Below are 16,865 nucleotides of genomic sequence, written 5' to 3'. Positions count from 1 at the left end.
TTTTTTATTGCTAAAAAATATTATAAATTGCTATAAAATGCTAAAATCTATTAAATCGCATATATATTAAATTTAGCCTTTAAAATAATATAAATTAAAAAATACGATATCGAGCCGTTATATATTAAGGATAATTTTCGCTTATTAATAAGCCGTTACGATTAAATTATTAATTTCGCTGCAAATACTCGCTTTATATTAAATTTATTAATATTATTAGTAAAAAAAAGCCGTAAATTTACTAAATTTAAATAATATTTATAATTATTTAAATTATATAATTTTAATAATAATAAGCCTTATTTAAATAAGGTTAATTAATATTTAGGCTAGCCCGCGATTTAGATTAATATATTATTATTATAATAATAATAGCATAAAAAAAACTTTTTTTAACTTTATTAGCTAACGCTAAATTTATATTTAATTCTTTTTATAAATAATAAAATTAAGCGCTTATTTAATAAAGCTAAGCTTAACGTAATTATATAGCGCTCGCGCTTTAAATCTTTTACGCTTAAATCGTTTATTTATATACGGCGCTAAGCGCGCGAATTCGGGGAGGACGGGATTAAAGAAATCGAATAAAAATAAATTATTATAATGCATTTATAATAAAGCGAATTATGCGTTTAATATTAATATATTTTATTTTGCTTTAGTTTTAAACGAAAACGCGTTAATTTAGGCGGGACCGGCTAATTTTCGGGAAAAGGGCTATATTATAGCCGTTAGCCCGATTTATAATGCTATAGCATAAAAATTCGATAAAAATATATTTTTAAAAAGATAATTAATTAATTTAATTATATAATTATAATTACGATAGCTATAGTAATAATTATAAATATTTAAAATATAAAAATTATAAAAATAAACGGTTCGGGAAATAATTATTAAAATCCCGGACTTCTAATTAATCCGGAACTTTCGGCCCGATTTAATTTATAAATCAAATATATAAATAAAGCGAATATCGTGATTTGCTTATATATACACAAATCAAATAAATGGAGGGGTCTGATTTGATTTATTTTATTTATGCCGACCCCTGAACGTGACTGGTCGATTTTGGTGGATCCGAGTATGCTGCACAATTGTCGAGCTGCAGACTTACAGAGCAACCAAACCAGAAAAGAAATCGTGAGAAGAGGGGAGAATTATAAACGAATGACGCGATCAAAAAGCGAATGGATGAGAGAAACGAGAGACTCTGATCATCACAAGGGAACTTGATGAGAGGCAGAGAAAAATAGACGGCCGTGTCAGCCGGTTGTATTATAAGTCGACGATATTGGCCCCCCCAAAAATGGATTCATTGGTACCTCGCAGTGCACATGGCCCCACAGGGGTTCGGCGAGATAAGTCTTAGAAGGGCAGGCCAGCGCCCAGAAGGAAGAAATAAAAATAAAAAAGACCAAATGGCGCAAATGACACTACAGATGCTAAGAGCCCGGCACGTCGGCAGCCGGCACACCTCATTTAACTTTAGTGCTGTACAATGGGGAGGAGCATCTCCGGAATAGGCACATTGATAGTTGAATCGGTCGTCTGTTATAATAATATATGTGGAGGAAAAGGAGTACATAGCTAGGGCGGCGGCTAAGGCGTCGACTCTGCGGGACGATGGTACCCCAATTGCCAATATAGGTACTCTGACCCCAGTCGCGAGTGGTATTAATGGCTGAGAACTATCGCCAAGATGAGAACGAAATAAGATCAATAATCACGGTGCTTCCTTTTTATCCGACCTGTTCACTCACACTGGACTAGTTTCCTTGCCTTGGCATTGAACCAAAATTCAGACAAATGTAGATCTTGGGACGGCATCAATTAGCCACAAGCAAGAAACTCGTCCAGGTATGAAATAAGAATCATTGGTGAATGACGGGTATACAGAGGACATACTCTAGATTCCGTTGGCTCGGGTTGAGCCGATCTCTTTCCGTGTGACAAGATGGAACTCCACAAGGCTTTCTTGGGTTCAATGTTTCCCCAGACAGCCATTTTGATGGGTACAATGCCCAGTACAAATGGTAGGCTCAAGCCCCGAGTTTGGAACCAAATTTGTAATACTCGGGGATTATATAAAGTAGCATTTGTCTAACGGTAATAGATTTCCCGAGAGATACCTTTCTATTATAGATTGCAAGGGTCTGCAGAGGGAAATTGGACTGGCAGCTTGAGAATTTCAACAAAAGCCATTCACAAGATAGAATCGAGCCCATGCAGGCGGGTGTGATTGAGGCAACGGACAGCGGCCGACTTGCCAGTACCGCTTAGGTTCAACGCAAGCTCTCAACCTAAATTTGGGGGCATCTTAATTGCACTTCTGCAACTTTGTCGGCTTTTCAGCAGGGGTCTGGAAAGGTGAAGACAAGGCTGAATGAGAAAATGAGGTCTTTTGAGAAAGCCGTTGTGTGCCGGTAGACTGTAGGAGAATGTCTCTCTCCGACGATGAATCATTTCATACAGCTCTATACAGCTTGGGAAATACTTGTACTATGACCAACCCAACTCAATCATCAGGTTCAAATATCAACAGCCTCTTTCGGGCATGTTATACCCATGTAAGGATATTTGCTATTGAAAAAGACAAACATATAACCTGAATGAGAACATGACAGTGGGCACGCGCTTGAAGGGTCAAGAAATGCGCTCACCAAATCATTCACAGACCCATTGCACACGCACACGGCAGGTGACGGCTTTGTACTTGTTGAGGTATTCCAAGCACTAGAGTGGGCCACGAGCCCGGGGCAGGTGGTGAGAGAAGTAGTGCCCCACTTCAGTCTGGGGATTCTAGCTAGCGCCATCTCTAGCAAAATACGTACCTGAATGGCCGGGCAAACGTGGTGCACCTCGCAGCGACTGCCAATCCCAAATTCGGCCCTGGCTTATCGATAAGTCCCTGGTTGCAATTGGCGGCCAAATTATTTTGACAGTCACGGTCGCAATCGCAACTGGGGCTCGTTACGACAATTTCAGAAACAATAATCCCTTCTTTTTTTCCCATGCTCGGATCTCCGATTGATCGCTCATTGCTCAGTGGATTCTAGATCTGACTCGACGCGAATGCGCTTCGGCTCTGCGACGCTTTTGGAAGCTCAAGCTCTCTCCATCCCACCATCATCGCCTGGTAAAATTCTGCCGGCATTATCGTGACCGCCCAGAGATTGACCAAACCATCAGTACGAGGGTACGGTACAAGGCGGCCTTTCGTCTTGACCACCTCTCACCATGGGCCGTCGGCCCAATCCCTTGATTCTGACTTACTTTGAGAGGGGCCCCAAGTTATCAGACAACAGCAACAGGTATCCTCACCGCTGCAAGGCCTGCGGTGAGGACTTTCCCAAGGGCCGAATCGACAGTTTGACAAACCACCTCACCAAGCGATGCCCCGCCATCTCCGAGGCCGAGAGGATCAACGCCTGTCTGCAATTGCACGGCATCAACGGCAGTCCGGCACGTCGCGCCCACACATCTGCTGTCGTTCAGTCCAATGCTGCCGCTTTGGTCGACTCGGTCGCCGCCGACAATGCCTTGGCACAGACAAACTGGACCGCGCTCGAGACACTTGCCGAGGTCTCACGACAGATCAACGAGTTCAGCGGCAAGCATGACGAGCACCTCCCGAGCCCGCAGCATCCACCACACGATGCTACTACCGCGTCTTTCAGCCACCCTCTCCTCGCTCTCACTTCTCACCCTTTTGAGTTGCAAGAGCAATTCACATTGGAGAACCCCCCCTTGAGCTATGACAATCGGTCTCAGCAGGAGCAACATCAACTGCAGCCGCAAGAGCTGCACGAACATGGCGACCTCGAACATGACCAAGAGATGACAGAGGAAAAGCTACGAAGCTTGTTGGAGTCTGCCGACCATGCTCTCGATTCTGGCGACCATGCGTTGGATACCAACCTGTCCATGGCCGCGGCTGCTGCCGCCCGGCTTAATCCCAACTATGTCGATCCCCGTATGCACCAACAACTGCAGCAAGTTCTCTCCCAAGGTCTCGAACATGACAGTGTTGAGACACCTACTTCCACAACCAATACCACGGGCGACACCGCTGCCGGTACTCCAGCAGTTGCAGACATTAATCACGGACATGTGGAAACATCAGAGGACATGATCCAGGCCGTCGTTCAGCACACAGAAGCCCTTGACTCCAACACGAACATGGACGTCGTAGAAGCCCACGTCACCACAGATGTAGTTGACGCAGATTTGCCAGGCACAGACGATATCGTAATGGCTCAGGCACCAGACGATAGACACTCACCTCTTGTCGCAGCTCCTATGAACGCTCCGATCAACAGCGCCCATGCCAGTGCACACGATCTTATTCCTTCATGGGGTGAGCTCACTTACATACCAAATAACATTCAGCCCCCCGCGACTGTCAGTGATCAAAGCCAACAATTGGCATATACACTCAACAAAGGTGGCTTCAGAATGGACACATTGAGTGCGAATGGTACTCGTGTTCGACACTCACGAGCCCGCTTCGACCCCACCAGAAGAAAGGAGGTGCAAGAAGTCAGACGCATCGGCGCATGCATTCGATGCCGCATCCTGCGCAAAGTCTGCTCCAAGGGCACGCCTTGTGATACATGCCGCAAAGTGCTCTCCCCTCGAGTGTGGCACACAGGCTGCACACGAACCAAGCTCGCGGAGCAGATTGAGCTGTATTCAGCTGGGGTACAAATTGTCGTCGCCCAAAAACGAGTCAACAAGTTGAAGGAAGACTATAACCTTGCCAACAATGGTCTCGTGGTTGAGGCCTCGCACTTTCACGAGACTGGTCATCACATCACCCTGGGAGTTCTCCAGAACGCCTCTCCGGCTGAGGCGCAAGAGTCTCATACCGATGGTGACAATGCACCTGTTCTTCCGATAATCATGATTGATAATACCCTAGAGGACATACCAGCCGAAGTTGAGAACTACATGCGCCGCATGCTTCCCGAATTCATCAGCCGAGAAACATCCTCACATGTCCGTGTAACGTTAGAGTACGCTCAGAAGGTTGCGCATGACACAAACGATGAGCTCTTGAGACGGTCTCTTGAGCTGTGGGGGCTGACCGAGATCATGGATCGTGAACGCCAATGGTCCTTCCAGAAGAAATCGAATGACAATGACTCTAGCAATGTCTGGCTCAAGGACGAGACATCCACAAACGATCATGACAATGAGGTCTTTACCACCTTCTGCACGCAGCTCACTGCAGGAGCTGAGCGCAAGGCCGCACAGACGAGCAAGAGTTTGCTTGTGGGCATTCAAAGAAATTTGCAAGATGGCAGATCAAAGCTTGGCTTCCCAATGTTTCTCACTGCAATGATTTTTCTCAATTGCGTTGAGAAGATGACATGGTCATTCAAGGCGTGGGATGGTGAGGCGTTGCGGTCACTATGGCCATTGGAGAAGCAACCAGATAATTACTATAATCAAGGCTATGGATTGTGTGAGCTCCTGAAAATGCTGCTCCACATTCGCCACATCTTGCCCAAGATCACCGATGGGCCCTCTGATCAACCCATCAGAGCCGACGAAGAGGATGAAGCGATCAAGAAGTATTATGAAGATCTCAACGTCACTCGTAAGTTCAACAATGAAACTCCACCTTTAAAAGATATGCTTACTGACATGGGTTACAGCCAACTTCCTGCGCGAACGTCGTGATAACTTTTCTTTCGATCAGTCCGACTCACGGTCATTAGAGTTCTTGTTCTGCTCGGCACTGTTGCAGCCTTAGGATGATGCAGAGTGGCCTGAATCGAATGACCAACCTACGAATGAACTCCAAGAGATGGCAGAATCTGCAAGAGAATTGGAGCTGGAACACGAGTCCCCGAATCAGCCTCCAACAATGCCAGATCTTACGGGAGAACCGGCTCGTAAGACCAAACCCCCAAGTGAAACGCCACCGGTGGAAATACCGATGGATCATCACGAATTCCTGAGACCAGATGATCAAGCTCTATGCGAACAACTCATGGAAGAAATCTTCACGGGGTCGGGCAATGCAGAAGCCCTAGAATCGACAAGCCCAAGTCGGAGCGATCCGCCCACAGAATTGAGCTCTGCAAGTTTCCCATTGCCTCCAGTCTCCATGTACCTCAGTCCGGAATTATTGCGACAAGTCAGAGGAGATATACAAACACAGCATGATGGTCATATTTAATATGTTATTGTAATAGATGGCTCAACCGAAAAGTTTATAGAAGGGGAAAAATGATAGGTGGATCCAAATAGGTGCCAGAACCACCATATACGGAATGGGTTCTAACAAAATTCCCCATGGATTCCGAAGGCTCATGAAATGGATTGCGAGAAAATGGATTTGTTCCTATAGGTTGATACCCAGGTGTCTTCAGGGGCGGCGTTCCAGAGGCTGCGTTTGTTGTTTTTTGCCCCCACTAGAGCGCAACTCGATTCACGAATGAACAATGTTACATGTCTAAATACTCGTTGATTGATACACTAAAATTGTGGCATCATTATTATCATTACGCTCTGAATCAACATGGCCCTGCATGCAATTATCGCATCAAGACCATGTAAGCTAGTTATATCTTCTTTTGCTTAATCATGATGTACATCAGAGATAATCAGGGCACTCTGAAACCATCCAGCTCCTCCCTCCAGTTCATTTGGCCGTCCCTCTTCTGATCGGTCTGGGCATGAGCGGGTGGTCTGGTAGGTGTTGCGCTTTCCTCTTCCCTTTCTTCCAACAGCTGGCCCCTAAGCTCACCGGCAATCACTGTGCACGATTTGACCTCTCCTTTCCAAATTCCCCTTTTACGTCTGCCGCTATTTGCTGATTCCGGGGTGTGAGGCTGAGTGAGGATATCTCGAGCAGGAGACTGGCTGAAAAGGGAGTTGACTGGTGGGTTTGACGGTAGAGCGCGCTCCGGGGATGGCGATGAAGCCTGCAAAGAGAGCGACGTCAGGTTTGCGTCTTGCTCTTGTCCGCTATTGGAAAGTCGCTTCACCCAACCCATTCGTTTCTGGGTATTGGAAAGGCCTGCCAAGGCAGCTTTTTGGTTGGGGCCATTAGATTGGCGTTTCTGGTGTCTTGAGTTATGACTGAGTCTACCCGCAAATATGCTCTGGAGTCTTGTGAGACTGTCAGAGAGCCTCTAGCCCGTCTGCGTGCGCTCCAGTCCACCAGGACCACCTTGACTCTGTTGACGACGAGGTTTCTTGAAGCATCCGAATTCGTTCTTTGACAGTTCGCGCAATTTCTTTAGCACATCGCGCATACCCGGCAGTTCATTCTGCAGTGAGGCTCTGGTGGCATCATCTGTACGACTGTCGAGCATGCTGTAAATCTCAGATTGTGTCTGACCTGCTCGTTCCGTGGTGTATTGTGTCAAGGTCTGAGCTACAAACTCTACGTCGAGTGTTGCCTGCATCAAGGCACCAATGTCATAGCGGCTCCGCTGTTTGAAAGCTTCAAGCAGCTCCCGCGAGGTGGCCTCAAGGAGAAAGGAAAGGACTTGGTGTGTCAGACTCGGCGCGGTTGTGGAAACCTGGGTATGGACAAGCACAAGAGACAAAAGTGCGTCGTAAATGTAGGGTCGAACTTGAGTTGGTCTAGGCACGTTGCCCCAGCTTGGATCAGACACGCCGGTGCGCACGATTTGGCGAATGTTTTGAACCGAAGGCCTCGTGTATGTCTGGAAGAGACGAGCGTCGATTTGTGACAGAGTATCCCGTATAGTTTTGGACTCATCAGTGAGCTTTACTGAAAACGCGTTTTCGAATTGAGTATTGAGGCCGGGGACAACCTTGTTACGGAGAGCTGCCAGATTGCTCAAGGTCAGAAGCATGCGCACATTCTAGTAGACGTTAGTTGAGGGCCCAATATGGAACCAAGATGTTAAACTTACGCGATCACCAGCATCAATGCCCCTGAGCCCAACATTGTAAGAGGCTCTGGCATCGATACCGTCTCTGGCGGGGGCCGTCAAGTCTGTTGTCCACTCGTCTTCCTCCGTTTTGACTGATCGCTCCGCATTCTCGACCATGCCACTCAATGCCTTATAGAGAGTGGTCACGTACTGGCTGCGAACCATTTGCAAGAGCTTCGTCGGTGGGGGTGGCACGATATCTGCAGCCCCCGGTTTGGCCACGGCTTCAGGCACATAGAGAATCTTTTGCATTCCACTGAGCAGGGCACCCTCGAAGCCTGAGAAAGTCGCAGGCATTCGCGTGACATCACCCATCTCTCGTGATCCTTGCCAGTCTTCAACAAACTTGATGTTTTCGGCGTCCTTGTTCCAAGCACCGCAAATGGCGTTTACACATCTCTCACGAGCTGCACCAACCATGGTCTTGAGTAGATCCAATTGTCGCGTATCACCTTGGCCAACAGGGCTCACGCCTGCCATCTCGGCCGCACCAGTGCCAACAAGTGAGAGCATTTTGGACAGGTAATGCACACCGCTTACAGAGTTTGAGTTTGGCGGCCAAAACGCAAACTTCTCGTACGATTCGCCGCGTTTCGGAGAGGGTGGAGGCAGGTTTTTGGCGTCAAAGTTGAATCGAGGATCCCTCAGCGCAGTCGGCGTGAGCGACGCCGACATTGGCGTGCCTGGAGAAGGCGGCAATGGCGAGAAGAGGAGTGAAATATCCTCCGGAGGAGCACCTGTAAAGAATTCGAGTACATGTTGTCGAATCATGTCGACGAGCTCGACGGTCCCCTTGCGTAGTTCCAGCGTATTCTGCTCAGAAAAGCGGTGATGCTCACGAGACTCGGCGTTGTAGCCCACGGGCAAGGACTTTTGCGTCTTCCCGTCAATGAAGCCTTCCACAGTCTGCCAAAACTCCAGAACCTCACCGAGGACCCCTTGAGGCGAAAGAAGCGTAGTCAAGAACGACAGCATCTTCTCCCAAAGCTCAGTAACATCCGCCGAATCAATACCGCTGGGTTTACCCTCGACTGACTGACGGCCCAGCGTTCTCAGATGTGCCGCTACGGTCTGCGGTGCAGGCTTGTCACCATTTGCCAGCCGCCTCCGCAAAACCTCAATCTCAACTTTTGCTCTATCTGACATGGACGAGATCTTTCCCTTTAGGTAATCGTACCGGCTAAGTAACCAAACCCAAATGGGATTGTCTTCGACGCCCAATTCGAGTAGCAAGCCGATGAGCTCCATGTGTTGATCCTGCGGGCGCCCAGCGAGATTCTCGGTCTTGGAAGCGGTGTGTGATGTGATGAGTCTTTTCCAAACGTCACGCTTGAAAGCCTGGATCTGATCGTCCACATCGTGCCACATTCTCGCGGCTAGGAGAATTTGATATGTCTGGCTTTCGCTAGGAGCAGTCGAGCCGAGATTCTGAACCAATTTTCGTGCATCGTCCGCGAACTTCCGAGCACGGGAGAACTCTTCGATCAATGTCTCATAGTCCTTGCGCTTGATGCTGTCTGCGACATTGGAGCTTGCCTCGATATAATCCTTGTAGCGTTCCAACGACGTTTGAACAGTTCGCAAGTTCTCCTCCTTCTCCCTGCCACCCAAGGCTGGCCCCCAGACATCCTCTGCCTTTGCAGACACGTCGAGGAGAGGGGTTTTAATTCCTGCCACGCCGTAGTCGCTCTCCTTGATGAGCGCATTCTTCTTTCTAGCATCGGTGCCGGGTGAAGCAGGAGTGACGGGGGTCAGAGGGTTGTTTCCAAGATTTGCACCGCTAATGCTGTTCCTGAAACTGCTCCTGCTGGCATGTCTGGAGTGGGCGCGAGCTCGTGAGGGGGGGGGCGGTTCTGCACCTCTGTACTTCATTTCCTTGTAGACATTATCAATGGTGGCTTTGGCCCTGACGAAACGCTCAAAGTTGGACTCCACCAAGACTTTCAGGGATGCAGATTTCTGGTCGATGGACTGGGACAGATTATCTAGACCGGCTTCGAGGGATCTTGTGTCGTCCAAGGAGTGCAGCTGGGATAGAAACAGAGACGGAGAGAAGTTGGTAGACGATAACAAGAACTTTGTGCGAAGTCGAGTGTCTTCCTTTATAGGTACACCAAACTGTATCAAAGATCTCACTACGCTGTCGCTGCCGCCCAATGGGTCCGGTTCGTCGCGACTGAGCAGACTGCTCACGGACTTGTCACCGCCCAAGACGCTCGATCTTGTGCTGACGGCACGTTCGAGGGCTTGGTAGCGGGACTTCCTGCGTTGAATCTTCTGCTTTTTAACCTCCTGTTCGCTGTCAGAAGCATCGCTCTTGTCCTTGTCGGATGGCCATTCTTGTGGAAACTCGGTCGACAGGCCGTAGAATTCGAGCACGTTGCGTTTGAAGTCGGTAGTGGCCATCGCTGCTCATAGGGGTTCAGGTACTGCGGAAACTAGCATGTTTGATGCCAGTCGACCATGGGCTGGCGTCGAAGGATACGAGGTTCCAAGGCGTAGATCCAACTCGTTCTCAAGAAATCCAATAAAGAGGAGTGAAGGTTCGGGATAGCTCGACTCGAAGGTGTTTGTATTGGGTGTTGATGCGACTAAAGCCAGACTTGAGACGTTGAGGGGACCCTGGTCGCTACAATAGGTACCTACCTACCTACTGTAGGTTAAGTGAGCTGTAGCTCAATCTCTAATCGCCGCAACGCGCTAAATCTGCTTCCCGTCTAGCGGAGTCCATACATTTTCAAGCAGCGCTTTGGACAGGGGAGGACTGGGCTGCGTCAGTTCCAGGTTGTCAATTACTTCTGTGGCAGCCGCAGAGTTGGCTCGCGTCGGTTCGGCAACCCAACATCCGTAAAAATGCAATCGGGATAATATCAAGGGCCGCCCTTATGGGAAAGACATGACCATTAACACCAAGACTTATTTTATATCTCAACACGAGACAAAAGCTGGTCATAATATGACAGCTCCATTAGTTTTGTTTATTAGAGACCAATTCACCCTCAAGCACCAATCTGCATGAGCATATAATGAATGATTCCGTACGACCTAGTGGAATGCAGTGCTCGTTAAGTACATATCGTGCAAACCAGCATTGCCCGCTAATGTTCCTAGCTTGCTAGTTCCACTGCCGCGCTTTTCACCCGAGCACACCCGCTATCAGATCTTCGCTTGTTTATCGGTGCATGTGCTTTTGAAACCGACCCGATAATCCCTCGAAAGCTTTTTGTTATTCATACGTCGACCTCAAAAACACCAGCATCCTCCCTCGACCATCCAGGAGCTGAGCTGTGCATATCGCCCCAAAATCTCACATCATGTTGACCCTCCGAGCAATTTCGGCCCCTGCGCGCCGCCAATGCTTCCGCGCAGCTCCCCGTGTTGGCGCAACTCTTTCCCAGGCAAGCTACCACAATGCTTGGTCGCATCAACAAGGACTAACACAGTCTGCAGAGGTTCTACTCCGAGAGGGTCGCCAAGTTCACAGGCCAAAAGGATGCCAGTGTACGTGAAAATCCGTTACAACGCATGCCAGACCATCCCGCCGCGATCGATCTCGAGACGTAAATCACTCAGCTCGAAAGTCAACAAGATCGGATGGGGATGCGTCTGAGCATTGCAACAAACACCACGGCACTCGCCATTCAACACGTCGCAGGATGCTGATGCTGTGCATAGGGAAACTACCCCGTCTCCCTCATTGAGGGTGATGGTATTGGACCGGAGATTTCGCAAGCCGTGAAGGACATTTTCGCTGCCGCCAAGGTTAGTGGAAAGAACCATTGCCATTAGACATTCAAAGCGCTGTACTAATCTACTTCCTAGGCTCCCGTTTCTTGGGAACCCGTCGATGTTACCCCCGTCCTTGTCGATGGCAAGCAGACCATTCCTTCAGAGACCATTGAAAGCATCCAAAGAAACAAGGTTGCCCTGAAGGGTCCTCTTGCTGTAGGTCTTGTGTTCAGGAGACAAGAGCGAAAAGCCAAACAAGGGTAGAACTAACACTCTTCTCCAGACTCCTGTTGGCAAGGGTCACGTCTCTCTCAACCTCACCCTGCGACGAACCTTTAACCTCTTTGCCAACCTGCGTCCCTGCCGATCCGTTGCAGGCTACAAGACCCCCTACGACAACGTCGACACCGTCCTGATCCGAGAGAACACCGAGGGTGAATACTCGGGCATTGAGCACGTCGTTGTCGATGGTGTCGTTCAGAGCATCAAGCTCATCACCCGCGAGGCCAGTGAGCGCGTCCTGCGATTCGCCTTCCAGCACGCCCAAGAGATTGGCCGCAACAAGGTCCGCGTTGTCCACAAGGCTACCATTATGAAGATGTCCGATGGTCTGTTCCTCAAGATTGGCCAGGAGATTGCCAAGGAGTTCCCTGGCATCGAGTTCGAGTCCGAGCTGCTCGACAACACCTGCTTGAAGATGGTTACCGACCCCCTTCCCTACAACGACAAGGTTCTCGTCATGCCTAACCTGTACGGTGACATTCTCTCCGACATGTGCGCCGGTCTCATCGGTGGTCTGGGTCTTACCCCCTCGGGTAACATTGGTGACGAGTGCTCCATCTTCGAGGCTGTCCACGGTTCCGCTCCCGACATTGCTGGCCAGGGCAAGGCCAACCCCACTGCCCTGCTGCTCAGCTCCATGATGATGTTGAGACACATGGGTCTTAGCGAGTACGCCGACAGAATCGAGAAGGCCACCTTCTCTACCCTGGCCGAAGGAAAGGCCTTGACTGGTGATCTGGGCGGCAAGGCCAGCACATCCGATTACGCAGGCGCTATCATTTCCAAGTTGTAGATACCACATGATCCTCTATAATATTTTCCCCTGTAAAGTTGGGCTGGTCAGGATGTAGACTGTACAACAAGAAATTGAGACGACTTTTGCATGATTCATTTGCATTTCAAATCATGCGGCCATTGTTTGCTTGGGAAAATAGCCTGGGACTGGATATGAGAAACAAACACCGTATATTACTGGTTATACGTAAGGGGAGTTCCCGAAATCGATACAACGATTGCTAAGCTAGCAAATACAGGAATGCTATGCTCTTAATGACATTGCTCCGGGAAGTGACACATCATGGGGCTGATATCCAAGTAACGTTTTAACTTGGAAATTGCTTCTTACTGCTTATGCCATGTTCCTTTCCGTGAAAAGAAACGCTGCAAGTATTACAAGACCCAAAGCGCAAACCGACATGCACAATCCACGTTCCTGGCCAATTTTTGAGTTGCAGTCCACATACTATTTTGAGCCAAATCACATTGCGCTTCGAGCAGTGAACCTGTCCTATATCTACCGCACATTTCATGAGAAGATGCATTTGAAGGTGCGCTTAATCATCATCTACACATGCGCACGAGCATTATATTCAGACGTGGTGGACCAAAGTTTGACAGCGTGTGTACCTACGTGGTGAGCAAGAAGTACAAAACCAAAGAACCCAAAGACATGCGACAGGTACCACAATGGCATGGCCAAAATGAAGTTGACGATCGGTATACACGTCAAAGAGCATCGAGAACATCATACCAGCATTCAGCAGGCGTTGTCAAGATCTCATGGATTGCAGCCGTGATGTGACCCCCACACTCCGAGCTCGATGCTATGTTACAATGTAAGCCATTTGACTATTGACAAGCGCATGGCAGTAGCCTTCATTTGATGCAGCATCCTCTGCCGCCCTGGCTATTCATATCGTTGCCAAATATGCGTAAAGCACGTTGAACATCATGTACGCGCACTATAAAGTACCTACATACAGTTCCACCCCCTCGTGCCTCTGAAGGTTACCTATCTACTTGTTGTGGTACATTCCGTACGGCATGGTTCTACAGACTTCCTCGGTACCTTTGTCCTGTATGTAGATCCAGTAATTCAGCACAGGTTTGGTAATTGTCATGTGGAGCACTTGGGATCTGTCGTGACGAGACTTGATTCTCAGGTTCTACTCGGTCAGTCTTTAGGGCTGATTGTAGGACTCTAAGCACCCTTCCTCGTTGCGCGGACTTTCAGGCTTTTAGGGCTGTCGTTTCCTCAGCTTTTTCTGAGCTGACTCCATCACTTAGCCAACGCTGTGCTGCCGTGTTGCATTGCATTGCACTGCAGACTGTGTGTACATAGTAATGCAGTGTTGCTGGGCCTGCTTCAAGTGCCGCCGCCTATCATCTCTGCATTGAGTCTCGGTTGAGCCGTGCCCTCTTTCCCCACGGGCTCCATATGTGGCGGATATAAGCACTGCATTGCACCGACCGAGGCGCAAAGCTAGGGCGCGCAAACCCAGTGGGTATTCTATTCATTCCATTCCGTATTGGTAGGGAGAATGGCATAGCATCTCTTGCACATCGAGATGGTAAGCGGGATCGGCTCCGACAGGCCAACGTGTGGGAAAACACATTGTCCCAGGTTCCACGCCCCAGGTTGGGTCCCACGATAAGCGGCGCACTTTTCGTCATAGTGGCCATCATGAGGGACAATTAGGTACCAGGCAAAAAGATCCAGAAAGGGTTGGTCAGCCTACAGAGCATGAGGACATGGGGAGAGAAAGAAGAAAATAAAGTCCGAGAAATTGCCCTATTTACGATGTTTCCTTTCTATTAGTGATGCTCGTAGCAGCAAACGACTAACAGTACTACTGATTAGGTCGGTCGGCTCGCCGTCGAATGCAACTCCGGCCGCGAAACGCGCGAGCCCATTCATTTGGTGCGCCGGCACGGAGGATCGGAAAGAGTGCAGGTGACAAATGGGGGTTGTCATTTCCCTAAACAGCCAATCACGGTCGAGCACAACCATCCCTTTAGGAAAGCCCTTCCCAAAAAGCAAGCTGCCGGGTTTTAGGATCGCCAAGCACCTCTCGCAGCAGCACAGTTTGCTTGCGTATGCACACATCGGAATAGTTCTAGAAGCTAGTTTCAAGGCTGCCGTTGGTTCCTTCATGCTACACACCAAATAATAACAGCTAAGATGATGTACACTGCCCTAGGTACATGTGTTCACCGACCTCTCAAGTCACCAAGTATTTTCATCTCACCAGTGTATATCTGATTGAAGCGCTCTCTCCCTCTGGCCGACGTGATATGTACGGATGCATATAGGTACCCGCAATCACTGTTCGAGATACAAAGGCCACATCTCTCCTGTCTCTCTCTACCCGTATCTATTCAAGTACCTAGGTGGTTCTCGATTTGTCCCACAAAGCACACGATCTCCATCCCAAAGCAGAGCTGGGGATGCAGCACGCTGCACGCAAAGGCCAAGTTCGTAAACACAAAAGAAAACCCACGAATTACCCTACACTAGTACTGTGTGGAAGATGCTTGTTCGTAATGCTAGTTGGGTAGTCCCGCCGCCGGTGCATCTGATCCAGGTTGGGTAGGATGAAGGAGCTCATTCCATTGGTACAAGTGCTCAAAACTCTCGGTGTTTTCCTTTCTGGCTGTATGACGAGACGCGGGATACTCCACAATAAGATACAACGTTAAAATCACGCACCGATCTGACCAATACTGGAGAATTCGGGGTCCTCATCTGGGGCTACGGGTCTGGTCAGCGAGCTGGGAAATTTCCCTATATAATCCAGATTGTCCCTATCACTAATCTCATTCTTTCTGGTCTTCACTCGTCTACCGATCTTCCTCACTATCACTTTGAATTCAAGAGCTGCCGTCTTCGACTTTTACCAAATTTCATAACTCTACACAACTTCAATCGACTCATTTGAAAGTCAAAACAACAACACCACCATTCAAGATGCCTTCTCAAGATATCAAGTCTGTCCTTGACACCAAGCCCGTCCAGTTCACCCTCAAGACTGGTGGAGGCAAGTGGAAGTGCACTCTCCACAGCGACCGCCACGCATAGTAAGTCACTACCATTACGAACTCATCAGAAAGTCTTCAGAACCAGTTTATCTGACATTTACGACAGCGACAAGCACCGCACTGCCAACCCTGGCATTACTCGGACCGACTCGGACATGTCTACCTCGTCCAGCAAGACGACCTCATCGGCCGGGTCTGTCTCCTCCAGCCACTAAGCACATTGTTCAAAGCAAAAATGCTCTTAGAACGTCTGCATCTGCGTCTCTCCAGCTACAATATTCTCTGCCTTCCATCACGGACAATCAAGCTGGCCCGTTCTCACAAAGTGGACTGGATCCAGCTAAGAGTTCACTACTCTAGAACTCGCGCAATACCGACATAGGCCGACGCTTGTCGCAAAAGCTTGTCCTTGCGGTTGGTGGAGACGCCGACTAGGGGCCGTTCGCCAATGGGCGCCCCTCGAGTGTCCCATTGTCCTCTTATATCTGCATTTTTTTTTTTTATCTATTAGTGGAGTTGGAAAATTATTCCCCATTTTGCGGTTTTCGGTACACTATCCTAGGATACGGATAGCCCGGTGGCGTTGGTTGCACGATTTCTCGCACCGCGAATACCTGCCTCAGTGGTGCTAGGATCTTCAGCAGTTATTTTTATTTGCTCCTTATCCCCAGGACCCTCCAACTTAATCTTGGTATGGTTCTACCTATTATCCTCTTTCTCTGGTCTTGGCAGGACCTGTATATAGATAGTGACGAACGAATGAGAAAGAAGATTATCCCACACCCTGACAGCACAAAAACTCTTGGCACTGACTAAGTGGAAACCGTAAAAGAAGAACCGAACGTTTTAGAAAACCTGGAGATTTCGAGATGGAATCCGGGAGGAATTTCTCTTTCCCCACGAAAAAAAGTAGGGGTTGGCAACGAAAGTGATGGGCCCCAAGGGGCAACACACAACTCTCCGAGCCAGAAGCGGACTCGCTCACGACTCATGCACCACTTTCTTTGTAGTGCGCTACTTTGGCGTTGCCTGACGATTCAAAACGATACGACGAGGAATGTACAGCTCCACAGCGGAGCCGGTCAGCCATGTTCTTCCCAGCTTTCCGCGTCA

General features: G+C 48.8%; 5 protein-coding genes across 5 annotated transcripts; 3 read left to right on the top strand and 2 right to left on the bottom strand.

Moving 5' to 3' along the window:
* Positions 1-3,240: 3,240 nt before the first annotated feature.
* On the top strand, positions 3,241-5,761 carry PFICI_04273 (uncharacterized protein; the record flags this gene model as incomplete). The annotated part of the gene is made up of 2 exons (XM_007832854.1): positions 3,241-5,605; positions 5,664-5,761. The coding sequence occupies 2 exons, from the start codon at positions 3,241-3,243 to the stop codon at positions 5,759-5,761; spliced, it is 2,463 nt and encodes an 820-aa protein (XP_007831045.1).
* An 856-nt stretch (positions 5,762-6,617) lies between these two features.
* Positions 6,618-7,010, bottom strand: PFICI_04272 (uncharacterized protein; the record flags this gene model as incomplete). Its single annotated transcript, XM_007832853.1, has 1 exon — positions 6,618-7,010. The coding sequence occupies one exon, from the start codon at positions 7,008-7,010 to the stop codon at positions 6,618-6,620; it is 393 nt and encodes a 130-aa protein (XP_007831044.1).
* Positions 7,011-7,148: 138 nt separating this feature from the next.
* On the bottom strand, positions 7,149-10,328 carry PFICI_04271 (uncharacterized protein; the record flags this gene model as incomplete). Its single annotated transcript, XM_007832852.1, has 2 exons — positions 7,149-7,850; positions 7,902-10,328. 2 exons carry the CDS (start codon positions 10,326-10,328, stop codon positions 7,149-7,151), a joined length of 3,129 nt encoding a protein of 1,042 aa, XP_007831043.1.
* A 908-nt stretch (positions 10,329-11,236) lies between these two features.
* PFICI_04270 (Isocitrate dehydrogenase) lies at positions 11,237-12,726 on the top strand (the record flags this gene model as incomplete). Its single annotated transcript, XM_007832851.1, has 5 exons — positions 11,237-11,299; positions 11,373-11,423; positions 11,598-11,684; positions 11,745-11,867; positions 11,935-12,726. 5 exons carry the CDS (start codon positions 11,237-11,239, stop codon positions 12,724-12,726), a joined length of 1,116 nt encoding a protein of 371 aa, XP_007831042.1.
* A 2,955-nt stretch (positions 12,727-15,681) lies between these two features.
* PFICI_04269 (uncharacterized protein) lies at positions 15,682-15,967 on the top strand (the record flags this gene model as incomplete). The annotated part of the gene is made up of 2 exons (XM_007832850.1): positions 15,682-15,791; positions 15,859-15,967. The coding sequence occupies 2 exons, from the start codon at positions 15,682-15,684 to the stop codon at positions 15,965-15,967; spliced, it is 219 nt and encodes a 72-aa protein (XP_007831041.1).
* Positions 15,968-16,865: the final 898 nt, after the last annotated feature.

Source organism: Pestalotiopsis fici, assembly GCF_000516985.1.
Source record: "Pestalotiopsis fici W106-1 unplaced genomic scaffold PFICI_Scf_3, whole genome shotgun sequence".
NCBI classification, from domain to species: domain Eukaryota; kingdom Fungi; phylum Ascomycota; class Sordariomycetes; order Amphisphaeriales; family Sporocadaceae; genus Pestalotiopsis; species Pestalotiopsis fici.
The sequence above is the reverse complement of the archived record's forward strand: the minus strand, read 5'-3'. Positions and strand labels throughout refer to the sequence as shown.